This window comes from Carettochelys insculpta, chromosome 5 (genome assembly GCF_033958435.1).
Source record: "Carettochelys insculpta isolate YL-2023 chromosome 5, ASM3395843v1, whole genome shotgun sequence".
Taxonomy (NCBI): Eukaryota; Metazoa; Chordata; order Testudines; family Carettochelyidae; genus Carettochelys; species Carettochelys insculpta.
In genome coordinates, this window is record NC_134141.1 from 21,317,470 (window position 1) to 21,329,801 (window position 12,332).

The following is a 12,332-nucleotide window of genomic DNA, read 5'->3' on the forward strand; positions in this document are numbered from 1 at the left end:
CTACTAGCCTTGAGGCAAAGATGGTGGGTGACTTGGCCTGAGGCCTGCCTGCTATGGGAGCCCTCCAACTCGACCAAATCTTCAAAATGACTGACAGGCCGCAGCCTGCTGGGTCAGAGACAGGTCTGTGGATTGTCTCCTCCTTGGTTCTTTCTGATGTCATCTATTGTAGTGTCTGTTGCTGAATGAAGATGGTTTGCACTTATAACTAAACTGTCTATTTTGTTTATGTTTTGTAACAATTGCTTGGATGCGTAGGGTATATAATGTGACCCGTGAATCTTTGAGAGAGTGAAGCATCTTGCTCGTGCTTTCAGAGAAGAGTCGCGACATTTCAAAGGGAAGATCTTCAGCTGTGGTTTGGACAGCCCAATGAAAACCAGACAGTTGTTGCCAGGACACACCGCCAGACCACCGCTGAAGCTACGGACCTGGCGGCTGCGTCTTCTGCATCCAGAGCTGATTGTCAATAAAGGTGTCAAGTTGGTCAAGGATGTGGTGTGTATATCTTTCAAGTAGTGCCATATAATTGGCCATACGAAAAACTGTAGGTTGGCTTGTGAGTATGCCTTCTTCCCTATTTCATCCAGCTTCTTCTGCTACTTGTCTCATGGGGTAGATCTGGTATTCTGTTGTCTACTCCTCTAATTCATAGCTTTTACTGTCAATGGGTTAAAGGGTGGGTGGGAAAAGAGGAACTCAGCTGCCTTTCAGGCTACACAGTACTTTCATTCCAGCCTCTTTGATGTGGGTGGAATGAAAGCTGGAGGGCTCCAGAGAAGCCTGGCTGTATCCAGAAGGGCTTCGTTAATGGGTATTGCCACTCTGATCTGGGTGGATGAATGTAATATATCAGTCAGTTTGTGATGTGTACCCTTTGGGGCTGAGAGGGATATCTCGAGCCCATCTGAGACTCTCCTGAAGAGGTCTTGAAAGGTTCTGGAGCAATATACTCATGCATTGTCGAGACTGTTGAGGACAATGAGGGAGAAAATTGTGATGGAAAAGGGGAATTCAAGCTGTCATCTCCCCTAGTGTAAGTCCCATAATTCTTGACCTCTGAAAACTCCAAACTGTCCAGTGACTGAATACTCGTCTGGCCATAGGTAGAGGTTGAGGTAATGGCTGGGGAATGGGATGATGTTGAAATGCTGCCCAGGGATCCCAGTAAAGCCAGATAGGAGGCATGGGTGGGGGGCACTCACTGCTGTTGACACTGTTATAATTGTACTGTCTTGGATGAAGATTTCCCCGCTGTGTTGTTGAGGAGAAATTTCATCATGTGAATCAGAGGACCCTGAATCTGAAGCCTCAATGAGTGAAGTGAAAGCCTGGAGCCATGTAAGCAGCCTTCACTAAGTAAGGGGTGCCCAGCACTGAGGTGACAGAGAACTCCCCTGCAGTGCTATACTGTGGCATAAATAGTGGAGGGGGCATCTGTACTGGACCCCCTGCACTGCCGGTACTGAGAGGCCAGAAGTGACTGTAGGCATGCTAAGTGCTTTCGTGCACTTCACCAGTGACGTTTTATCAGTGTTCACAGCTGTCGGAACCAGTGTATTGCTTTTTCTTTTCTGGCCTGTTATGAGGTGCTGGGATGCTGGCTGTGTCAAAGAGCTGCTCTGCCTTCTGTGAGGAGGGGTGAGCCTTCTCCTTCTGTTGCCTACTTGGTGAAGCACTCAAGGCTGTCCCCTTAAAAGCAGGGAGAGTGGCATTTTGGAGACAGACCCCAAGGAGGTGTGAGACTTCTTCTTAGCTTCAGCGGATTTCCCCTTATATCCAGGGCTTGTCACTGTCAAAGTCCTGTCAGAGATCTCAAGCCCCTGTGAGCTATGGATGCCTGAGGGGTGAGTCGTTGAGGTCCATAGATGTGATAGCCTGCTCCATCTGCCAGATCCATCTCTGCTGTTGCTGCCTCACTCTCCTGGACAGTTTAGTCAGTTTTCTAAAGTAAGGAGAGCTTTCTGTGTTGTGGTGCTGACCCAGGCACCGTATGCAGAGAGTGGTAGTTGGAAACTGAAATGGAAAGGCCACAAGCAAAGAGCACTTGTTAGAACCCAGCATGAGTGAAACTGACTAGACTACTTGTGCTGTGGAATGGAGCTGCTGAAAGCAGCTGGACCCACTTGAGGAAAGTCTGCCTCCACAGCTTTCCCTCATTGCCTGTTTGTTCCTTGTTTAAAATAGTTGTTTTGCTTTTGATTTCTTTCCTCTTGTTTCTCTGTCAGGTGGCACAGAAGGACGACTGCTTGCAACCAAAGCTGGTAGCAATCAGAGAAGAACTTAGGGACTGGCTGTCAACGCATGTGCAGCAAGTGTCACAGGTGTCTTGCATGCGTGTGGGCAGCTGGGAGTGGAGGTGGGGGAAGGCCCATGGGCACAGCGGCGCTGATGCACCTAAAGGTGGAGCACCCACGGGGATCCCTGAAGAAGAATGATAAATTAAATTCAACTACTCAGAAAACTGACATTGGCATTATTGTGTACAGCTCAACAAAAATCTCTTTTCAATGTTCAGCAGTAGTACTAAAAAAGGAAACAAAACGCTACGATGCACAAATAATGTGACATAAAATTAGGACAAAGTCTTACAGTGCATTAAATAAATCAATGGTATGCCTTTGCACTTAGCATACGGTGTTCAGTTCTGATTCCTATCCCAAAAGGTAACAGATCGGGTAAAAATGATAAAAGCCTCGAAAGATTTGTCTGTTTAGACAGACTGGGATTCTTGAGTTTAGGGACATGTGAATAAGAGAGCCTATGCTAACCATCCACGTATACAAAATAATATACAGAATATGAGTTCTTCAGAAATACAAAAAGGTAAATAAATCTTTTTATTGCCTAATGACAACAATGGGACATTCAAAGCCAACAAATTTATAACTAATAGAAAATATTTTTTACACAATGTACCCCTAGTAAATAATTGTCACTAGAGGTCACTGATGCCAAGAGCTCAATAGTGGGCCCGCCAACTGGGAAAAGAGGAGGGCAAAGGCGGGGGGGCAGCACATCAAATGGTCCTGGAGCTCCAGACACCACTGCTTCTCCTTTGGCAATGGCTGGAGTTCCAAACCCTTCTGGTGTGCCATGGCAGCATTGTTCTGGCTGCACACAGCTGTGAAGGAGTGGGGAGAGCCCAGCACCACAGTCCAGACAGCAATGGACGTTGACTGCCCTTGGCGTTGCCCCTTCCTGGGCACAGAACTGCCCCCCCGCCCCGAACCTTGTCCCAGGGCCCATAACTATTAGACAGGATTTCTAAAAACTGAAGAGACATCCTCATTTTCCAAGGCAAGAACCAACTGATGGAAGTCAAGAGGAAATTTTCCTTTGAGGAATTTTCTTTGGGGTATCTGGTTCTGGCCAGCACCAAGTGAAGGTTACTTAGAAGGATGAACCTGAAGCTTGATCCAGTGTGTCAATTCCTATGTTGTTTTTGAGAAATGGTGATTTATCAATTTTATATTCAATTGTAAGTTTTCTTTTGAGATCATGAACTATAAACGCTACATTTCACAACTGTAATTAGTAAAAGTAGAATATTATAAGAAGTGGTTGCAATTCATTTATAGCCAGATTCTGATATTCTTATTTAAGCATAAACATGCTCTGCAAGCAGTTCTTTGAAATCAGTGGCCCTAATTACAGGCTACATTACCACTGTGTAGCCTGACACATGCAAGGAGCCTCCCCTCCTCCCCACACACCGAGGGAGAGGGAGAGAGAGAGAGAGACAGAGAAACAAAGAGAACTCAAGTATCCAGTACTTTTCCACCTTTGCTCTGGTTCTTCTGCTGCATTGAGCAGGAAGTAAACTGCACACCAAACAACTTGTCAGCACAACTATACCACCACATATTATGGGAGGAACAGGAAGACGGAACATCTGCTTCCCACCAACTCCTGTAGGGAACAAGAGGAAAATGCAGAAGCTCTGTGGCAACTGCTTCTCCTCCAGTGTTGCTACTTGAGATGTGACTAGGAAGTGCCTTAACCCTCCTTCTAATTATGCACTGCCATGCAAGGTAGTCTACAATTCGGCTTAAAGTAAGGATGTCAGAATCAGGCCCTCAGACTTCTGCATGGCCAACAACAGTATAACACATCAAAATACTAAGACTACCCGTGTGTGAGAAATGAAAACTGAAAACTTCCTAAGAAACTTGAGAAATTGTGTGTAATTCAACCATTTAAGATTTAATTAAAAAAAAAAATCTACCTGCTGAAAAGTGACAGGAATCCATTTTTCCTTGCCTTCTTCAGTTACTTCTAAAGTGTATTTGCTTCTGTTTGTAACCATAAAAAAGGGGGTGAAAGTTACGATCCTTGTAAGATTAAAACTGCTGTTATTTATGGTGACACCAACCTGTGAATGAAGGAAATTGTTTAAAATTTCGCTTAATTTTTTTATATTTTTAAACATATAGAAGTTTGATAGACACATTATACTCACTTGGTACTCCTTTCTGTGACTCTTACATTTTACAGAACCATGACTGCCAACAGTATCAAGAGAAAACTGATCAGACAGTTCACTGTCAGTCACCATAAGCTGAACCTTTAAAAATAAATTTAATTTTTGTTAACGTATGAAAACTAATGAAAAATATTTAAAACAGCCAAATTGACAAAAAAGTCTCCTGATCATCTCTGTTATCCTTGTCCTCTTTCCACCCAATTTTCTTTCAAACATACAAGACTCTGCATGAGCACGTGTATTTATTGTATTAATAAAGTGTTTTTCTCGTGGTTTAAGGTGATTTAAAATTCATGTACCTATATCTTACAACATTAACCAAAAATTTGCAGTTTTATGTGCACTTATCACCAGCTTACACCCAATATGACAACCAATATTGAAATATATTAACCTTTTAAGAAACACAATCATAGAGCATCTGCTTAAGCTTGGCTCTGAGTAGGTATGTGTCCTGATTTGGGGCCTGAAAGGTTAATTAAAATGCTAACAATTTCCCATATTCTCTTTTCCTCTGTCTCTATACTTTTAAACCATCTGATAGTTCTTAGTATTAAATGTGGTGTTCACGGTCCTATTTTTGGTGAAAAATAAAGTCAGTATAAATGGTCTTTAGTAGTTCAAACCTATCTTATTTCCTAAAAAACCGTAAAAGTACAAAGGGAGAAGGAAAAAAATAGTAACAACAGAAAATGCATCTTCTATCTCACAGATTTCTTCATTTTCAAACTTGTTCCTGAGAAACTACATGCATGGAATGGCTATTAAGACTGAAGTCTAAGACACAGTCAGGATCAAACTGTTTACAATGTTAATTTCATTTTGTTTTTCGATCACAAGCTCAAAATAGCATCATTGTAAAAGGCAGATTTGTCTTGGATGGCTAAGTCACGCAGACGAAAAAAGAGGAAGATTGAAAAAGAGAAAGATTGGCAAGGGCAAAAACTACAGATTTAACACCAAGGGTTTTTATCAGCATTTAACTGAGGCGGATATAAGCGATAATGCCATGTGGTTCTCTCTTTTTCTCAGCCTGTTCTAATAATGGGATTAGAATAACAAAGGCCTAATAATTTTAATGGTGGATTCCATGCTTAAGCAAGTTGCCAAGTAATCTCTCACAGCAACCAACCAACCAACCCTCTATCAATCTCATTACTGCCACCCAATAAAAACACATTTCTAGGATCCCTTAATTCCTTGTTACAATCAACTTTCCATGTTAGTAGTAACCTTAAGAATCCTAAGCACACAAGATTTCTTTTTCCAGTTTGAATTTATTTAATTTACACCAGTCTCTTGCTCTCCAACTTTTGCTTATTTTTCAACCAAGTTAATCATTAATTATTTAAAATCTAGACCTTTGCACAGCATGTCCTATCTTCAGTTAGACGCTGATCCCCAAGGAGATCTGCGTGGGTAAAATGTTGTACTCACAGAGATCAGCTTGTATGATCATGGTGTTTAGGCTGAAAGCAGTGTGGTGCAGAGACCATGCCCTTCTGTATATTTGCATAGCACCCTAGCATAATAAAATTTCTTATTTCTTTCAAGGGCACCTCCATTTTCAAGTAGTAAATACCATTTACCAATTTTTAATATCTTAATTTAACATCCAAAAGACCACAAGCAGGGACAAACCATATAAAGTACTGATCATCTCAATTTTCATTGTCAGTGGCAATTAAAGGTGCTCAAAGTGAGATCTGGCACTGATCTCCTGTTCCAAGATAAACAGAAATAACTGCAGTATCTCCAGTACCATGATGGCGACTGTTGATGAATATAACCTTTTTTAATGGTGAAACATCATGCATTAAAAGGATTTTTCAATTCCCATTTTCATGTTTCACTTACAAGACAAAAATTGATAAATTTCTCATCTCTTTAGCAAAATCTCAGAAAATGTGGTATTAAAAGATCCTCCAATATTCGTGCACAAAATAATACAGTAACATTTATTACTACATTTAGATCTGTCGTTCGTTACAAAGTCTGAAAAAACTTTTCAGTTGGTGAAGAAAGGATGATAATTAATTTCACATAGGTGTCACAGTTTCTTAACCAAATTCAGATACAATACCTTGTTATTCTGGAAGAAATTTTTAGGCTGGAAAGAAAAAAGAAGAGGCTTTTTGTAGTCAGGAGGATGCTTGCGGTGAATACCATCAGCTTTGTATTGCAGCATTCGGCCAGTTTTATTTACCATCCAATACGGACTGTGAATTGCTATGATCATTTGTCCAATTGCATAGGTCACATGAACAGCAATGTCTAATTCGGTCTTATCCAGTTCAGTGATACAAGAGAATGTGATGAAGCCAATTTCTTGCTGATTAGGTCTTATATGGTACTCGCTCTTCCAGTTTTGATCAAGATAATTAAGTAACTGTAATTCCAGCTTGGTTTGATCCAATACTGCATTATGAATCTGAGTTGAACATCCATCCTCTAGAGTGTCCCATTTGTTATCACTTCCCTTAAAAACACATTAAAATGGGACAAGATACAAAGTTGTAACAGCATCTTGGTTTAATTTGCACCATTTTTATGCACCCTCTAAAACTGTTTAAGTATAAACAGACTGGCCGCTTCCACACAGGCCACTTTCTTTGAAAGTGGCATGGTAATACACGACCTGAAATATGCTAATGGGGCGCAGATGCAAATTCCCCACGCCTCATTAGCATACGGTCACATGATTTGGAGTCCGAAAGACTGTTCTTCCAGACTCCAAAACGCCGCGTAGAGGCACGGCCCCAAAAATTTTTGGGAAGAAGGGGCCTCCAGAAGAAGGAGACGTCCTTCCAGAAGACTCCCCAGGGGCTGTGCTTCTAAACAGCGTTTTGGAGACTGGAAGACCAGTCTTCTGGACTCCAAATCATGTGACCGTATGCTAATGAGGTGTGGGGAATTTGCATCCGTGCCTCAGTAGCATATTTCGGGCCGTGTATTACCATGCCACTTTCGAAAGAAGTAGCCTGTATAGAAACGGCCACTAGGTGAAAATTTTAAAAAGCATTTACATGTCACTTAATTACTAAAATATGTACCATAAACAAACATTTAATCTTATTGCTGTACCCTGTCCTCTGTTCTCAATTCTCTCCATATGGTTTTTCTTTGACTTCATTATGACTTTTTTGGCATGGAATGTCTCTTACTTGTTTCGGAAGTCCTTAGCACATTTTGGTCACTCAAAATTAATACATGATAAATTAATAAATTATTAAAACAATTTTTTAAACAATGCAAAATATTTTGAGACTTTGCATATTTTACTGAATGCACTGTAGAAACAATTCTCTAACAGTCATCACAAAATTACACTCATTCTTTTAACTACTTAATTAATGATAAATAATTACATCAAAATAAATTTCCTTCATTTTGGATTTATTAATTTGTATTCATAAGAGAACTCTAAACATGGACAGGAAATTATATAATTACTGCCACAGAGAGAGAGAGAGAGAGTATGTATATCAAGCAACTTTAGAAATACGGTAGATATTTGAGGTACATGGCTAATTCAAATCCCTTGGTGTTGACACAAAATTGCCCTACACTACCAACAAAGTTCTGTCTTCAAGGTACTGTTTCACCCATTAGACAGCAATTTAAAGTGAACCAGCAACATGCTTCAATTATCCAAAGTAACAATTTGTGATAAACTGTAACAAAAGTTACTGAGGGTTCTAGCATGGCCAAAATAATCTGGAGCTAATAATACTATCACTCATCAGGATGACATGCAACTCACCTCCAAAAGAAAACTGGAATACATACTGGAAGCTATAATTTATCTGTTTAATTATCAAGCGTTCCTGCTATTGAAAACCCATACATAGCACATTCCACTCCTTCCCTCCCAAAGAAGAAAAATTCACATTACTCTAATTAAGAAACACTTCTGTGTCAAAAGACTGTTTCTCTTCAGAAGGGGGCAGACCTCTGCATTTTTAACACTAATCATTATATAAGCAACACCTGTCAATAACCAATCTGAAATCAATCCAATTTTTTGGAAAAGGATGAATTAAGTACCATTGATTCAATTAATTACTTTCAATGGGATTTAGGCTCCTAAATCACTGTTTAGGGCCCCTCAAGTAATCACAGAGTTCAGCTGAAGGACCAATTATTATGAAGTTGAGATAGGTAAAAGTAATTTTTTAAACTTCATCTGTTTCTGGAATTTGTTTTATTGAATAACAAATATAGAAAACAGTTTCTGTGTTTCTCTTATTTGTATTACAAGTAATAGTCTATTTGAGAGAGTCATTTGGGTGAGTTTTCACAACACAACTCAGAACAGTTTGACTAGAATTCTTATGTCTGTTTCCTGAATATAAAGAGCACTTAAACTGGATGTTTATAATTGGTGTCTCCCATCTATATTTCCATTGACTTTCTCCTGGGGCAAAAAAGGCTCTGGCTATACTACAGTGTTTTGTCGAGAAAACTTGCAGCATCTACATAGAAAATGCATTTTATGGACAGAAACTGTCTTCAACAAAAAAGCTGTGTAGATACTCCAGGGGGCCCTTCTGTCGACCAAGCAGGTCAGAACATTGATCCGCTTTTATGTGTTGACATGATCTGTCCACTGAAGTTTTCTCGCAACACCTCTTCCGACAGTAACTTCTATAGACAGATGCTTCTAGTGTAGACATAGCCATACTGAACACATGCCTAACTGATGTTACTGTTTCTTGAGGCAATCACAGTTCACATGAAAAAAATACCGCACATTTGCACTGCAAAGAGTTAATAGGATACAGCTCTACTTCATAATCAAAAGTGGAGTCTCGTATGGAAGTATACACTGTGCTAAATTTGCCTATAATGGAAGTCTATAAGTTTCTTTTTGCCTTCATTTTATATAATGTATTTGTGATTCAGCATCTTTCACACTATGGTATCTGCTTTTCCTCCAACTCACCAAACATCAATCCTACAGCTGTAGTTGTTTTTAACTGGTAAAACAACAAACATTTTTGTCCCTGTTTAGACCTGCTCACAAAAGAATCTTTACTTTCAACTAAATTACACAGTATATAGTGGAATAATACAAGAACTATAATGGTGAAGATTACCTCTAGGGAATAAGTTATCGGATAAGGAAGAAGATTGCGAAGAAGGACAGAGGGCCATAAATGAATAACATATGGCATATCCCATCTATCGTCCTCACATACTGAAGATATCAAGGTATCTTTTACTGGCACAACATTAATAATCAGTGAATGATTAGTTGACTTCATTGACTGGCACTTCCTCTGTATCAAGTTGCCAAAATTTTTCATAATTTCATCAAAAGTAATTCCTTCACACATTTCATATTCTCCATTGATTCCATTTTCATCAGTTACTGGTTGTAAACAAAGTGTTGATCTGCAGATGAAAATATTTGTAAACATTTTCTAATCTCTCAATAACAAGCTTTTAAAATAGAAACTTTAATACCAAAATTTTATTATATACTCATGTAATCTGTGACTTTAAACTATTTTTCAATATAACATAAAAACAAAAGAAAAGTATTGAGAGAGGAAATAAAAACATGGTTTTAACTAAAAGGATTCTTTTAGTGGTATATGCATCCCTTTACATAAACACACTGGAAAGCAGAGACTACTGGAGACACACAAGGGGCTTTGAAATATGATTTAACTACAGTACTTGCAACCAATACAGCAAAAATATGTTTAACAAAAGTGATAATGGGCAGGGCAGGAAGAAATTCCATCTTATGGCCCCTCATTATTCAATCAAGTATAGTCTCTGCTCCCTATTGGATGACCATAATCATTTCCTGGAGCACTTGTGCATGGATTTTCAAAGGAATCAAGTGCCCAACTACCCTAAACTCCTTTAAAAGTCCCAGATTTGGAGTGTTCACAGTCTCCCTTCCAAATACCAACCTATTTAACTTTGCAGATCTGTGAATATCTTAGAATGACATAGCAAGGCTGCTTCTGCACCACCCACAGTACTAAAAACTTCCAATACAAAAAATAATAATCTTGGAAGATGTGCTTAATTTTCTATTAAAACACATTTATATCTTATATTTTTATTTACTAGATTAGTCATCTTCACGTATAACAGGGTTCTCAAAGTCTCAGTCCATGGGTCATTTACAGCCCAAACCATTTCACCATCCAGCCCCCATGTGGCAACAAGCACGTGAGTTGCTGCAACCATGGTGCAGGATGGTTGTGGTGGAGGGGTTGTCTGTATCCTTTCCCCAAGCCCAACACTGCTGTACCTCTGCCTTTCCCCCGACTGCACCCTCTCCTCAAGCCCCACTCCTGTGAGGGACACATTATCGAGGATTACCAAGGAGGAGAGGGGCCTGACATGGAGAGGCAGCAAAGATTGGGCCCCCCTGCACTGACCAGGCAGTGGGCCAACAGGCATGCTATGAGACACTGGGGGGACACACAGAAACCTCCACTGCCCCTCTGGAGCCCTGCCAGATGATGATGCCTGATGGCCTGCAAGGAGGGTTTGAGGGCTGACACTGGCCCTAAGATCGAGTATGAGATCCCTGACTTATACAGTACATTCTGTATTTAAAAAAAAGAACATAAATGATCACCTGTAAGAGGTCAGTGGTATGTTAAATTCATTTACTGGTGAAGCAGTTCCTAGACATGTTCCATTTTCAAAAACACTCAGTGGAACTGAAAAATGATTCCGTATCTGTGCAAAATAAAAAAGTCTGCATAAATTACATTGATAAAAATCTCAAAAATATAATATTGTAAAGTGCAGAATGAGAAATTACTTAAAATGGATCTTGTAGATTTCCAGTAACCACCCCAAACATACCAAGGAATCTGTTACCTACAGTCAGGCCCTCAGATACCACAGAATGTGCACTGAAGTGAAAGTCCTGGATGTATATCTTAAACTCAGTGCTGCTTTTGCTTATTTCTGTTTCAACATCAGCATTAGAACTAAGATTGTGTTGGACAAAGCAGCAGCCCTAAATTACCAATTTATTTGTAGCTTTGAAGGCCAAGTTTCTGCTTCAGAAGGAAGAAAGGGCACAGTTAAATCTGAGAGATTAGTGGAGATACCTGAACCACTTCTGGTGTTTGTAAGTAGCAACGCAATGCAAATACTTCAGAGAAGCATCCAGACTTAAAGCAAAACATTCCCACCTATGCCATAGTCTTCCATGACTAAATCATAATTTGTTGAGGGAAAAGAGGACAGGAACTCAGTTTCAGATATGGGATAAGTATAGTAACAGAGAGGGAGCCATGCTAGTCTATATACTATCAAAACTAAAAAGCAGTCAAGAAGCACTTTAAAGACTAACAAAATAATTTATTAGGTGAGCTTTTGTGGGACAGACCCACTTCTTCAGACCATAGACATACCAGAACAGACTCCATATTTAAGGCACAGAGAACCAAACACAGTAATCAAGGAGGACAAATCAGAAAAAAAATGATCAAGGTGAGCAAATCAGAGAGTAGAGGGGTAGAAGTGGGTCAAGAATTAGATTAAGCCAAGTACGTACTCTAGTCACTATAGGGGCTTGTTTGCATACTTGGCTTAATCTAATTCTTGACCTTCCCCCTGCCTTCTACCCCTCTATCTCTCTGATTTTCTCACCTTGATCTTTTTTTTCTGATTTGTCCCCCTTGATTACTGTTCTTGTTCTCTGTGCCTTAAATATTGAGTCTGTTCTGGTATGGCTATGGTCTGAAGAAGTGGGTCTGTCCCACGAAAGTTCACCTAATAAATTGTTTTGTTAGTCTTTAAAGTGCTCATGACTACTTTTCTGTTTTGATGGGATAAGTATGTTTTTGTTCTTGTTCAACTA

At 39.7% G+C, this 12,332-nt stretch overlaps 1 protein-coding gene across 4 annotated transcripts in view; it reads right to left on the minus strand.

Annotated features, from left to right (window-relative positions):
- VPS13A (vacuolar protein sorting 13 homolog A) overlaps positions 1-12,332 on the minus strand; it is a 218,539-nt gene that overhangs the window by 76,434 nt on the left and 129,773 nt on the right. For all 4 annotated transcript variants that reach the window (XM_074994740.1, XM_074994741.1, XM_074994739.1 and 1 more), the window contains 5 exons: positions 11,094-11,197; positions 9,586-9,883; positions 6,570-6,965; positions 4,463-4,567; positions 4,229-4,375 (listed from right to left, as the gene is read on the minus strand). In XM_074994740.1, coding sequence (XP_074850841.1) covers positions 4,229-4,375; positions 4,463-4,567; positions 6,570-6,965; positions 9,586-9,883; positions 11,094-11,197 — 1,050 coding nt within the window. The remainder of the gene's footprint in view (positions 1-4,228; positions 4,376-4,462; positions 4,568-6,569; positions 6,966-9,585; positions 9,884-11,093; positions 11,198-12,332) is intronic.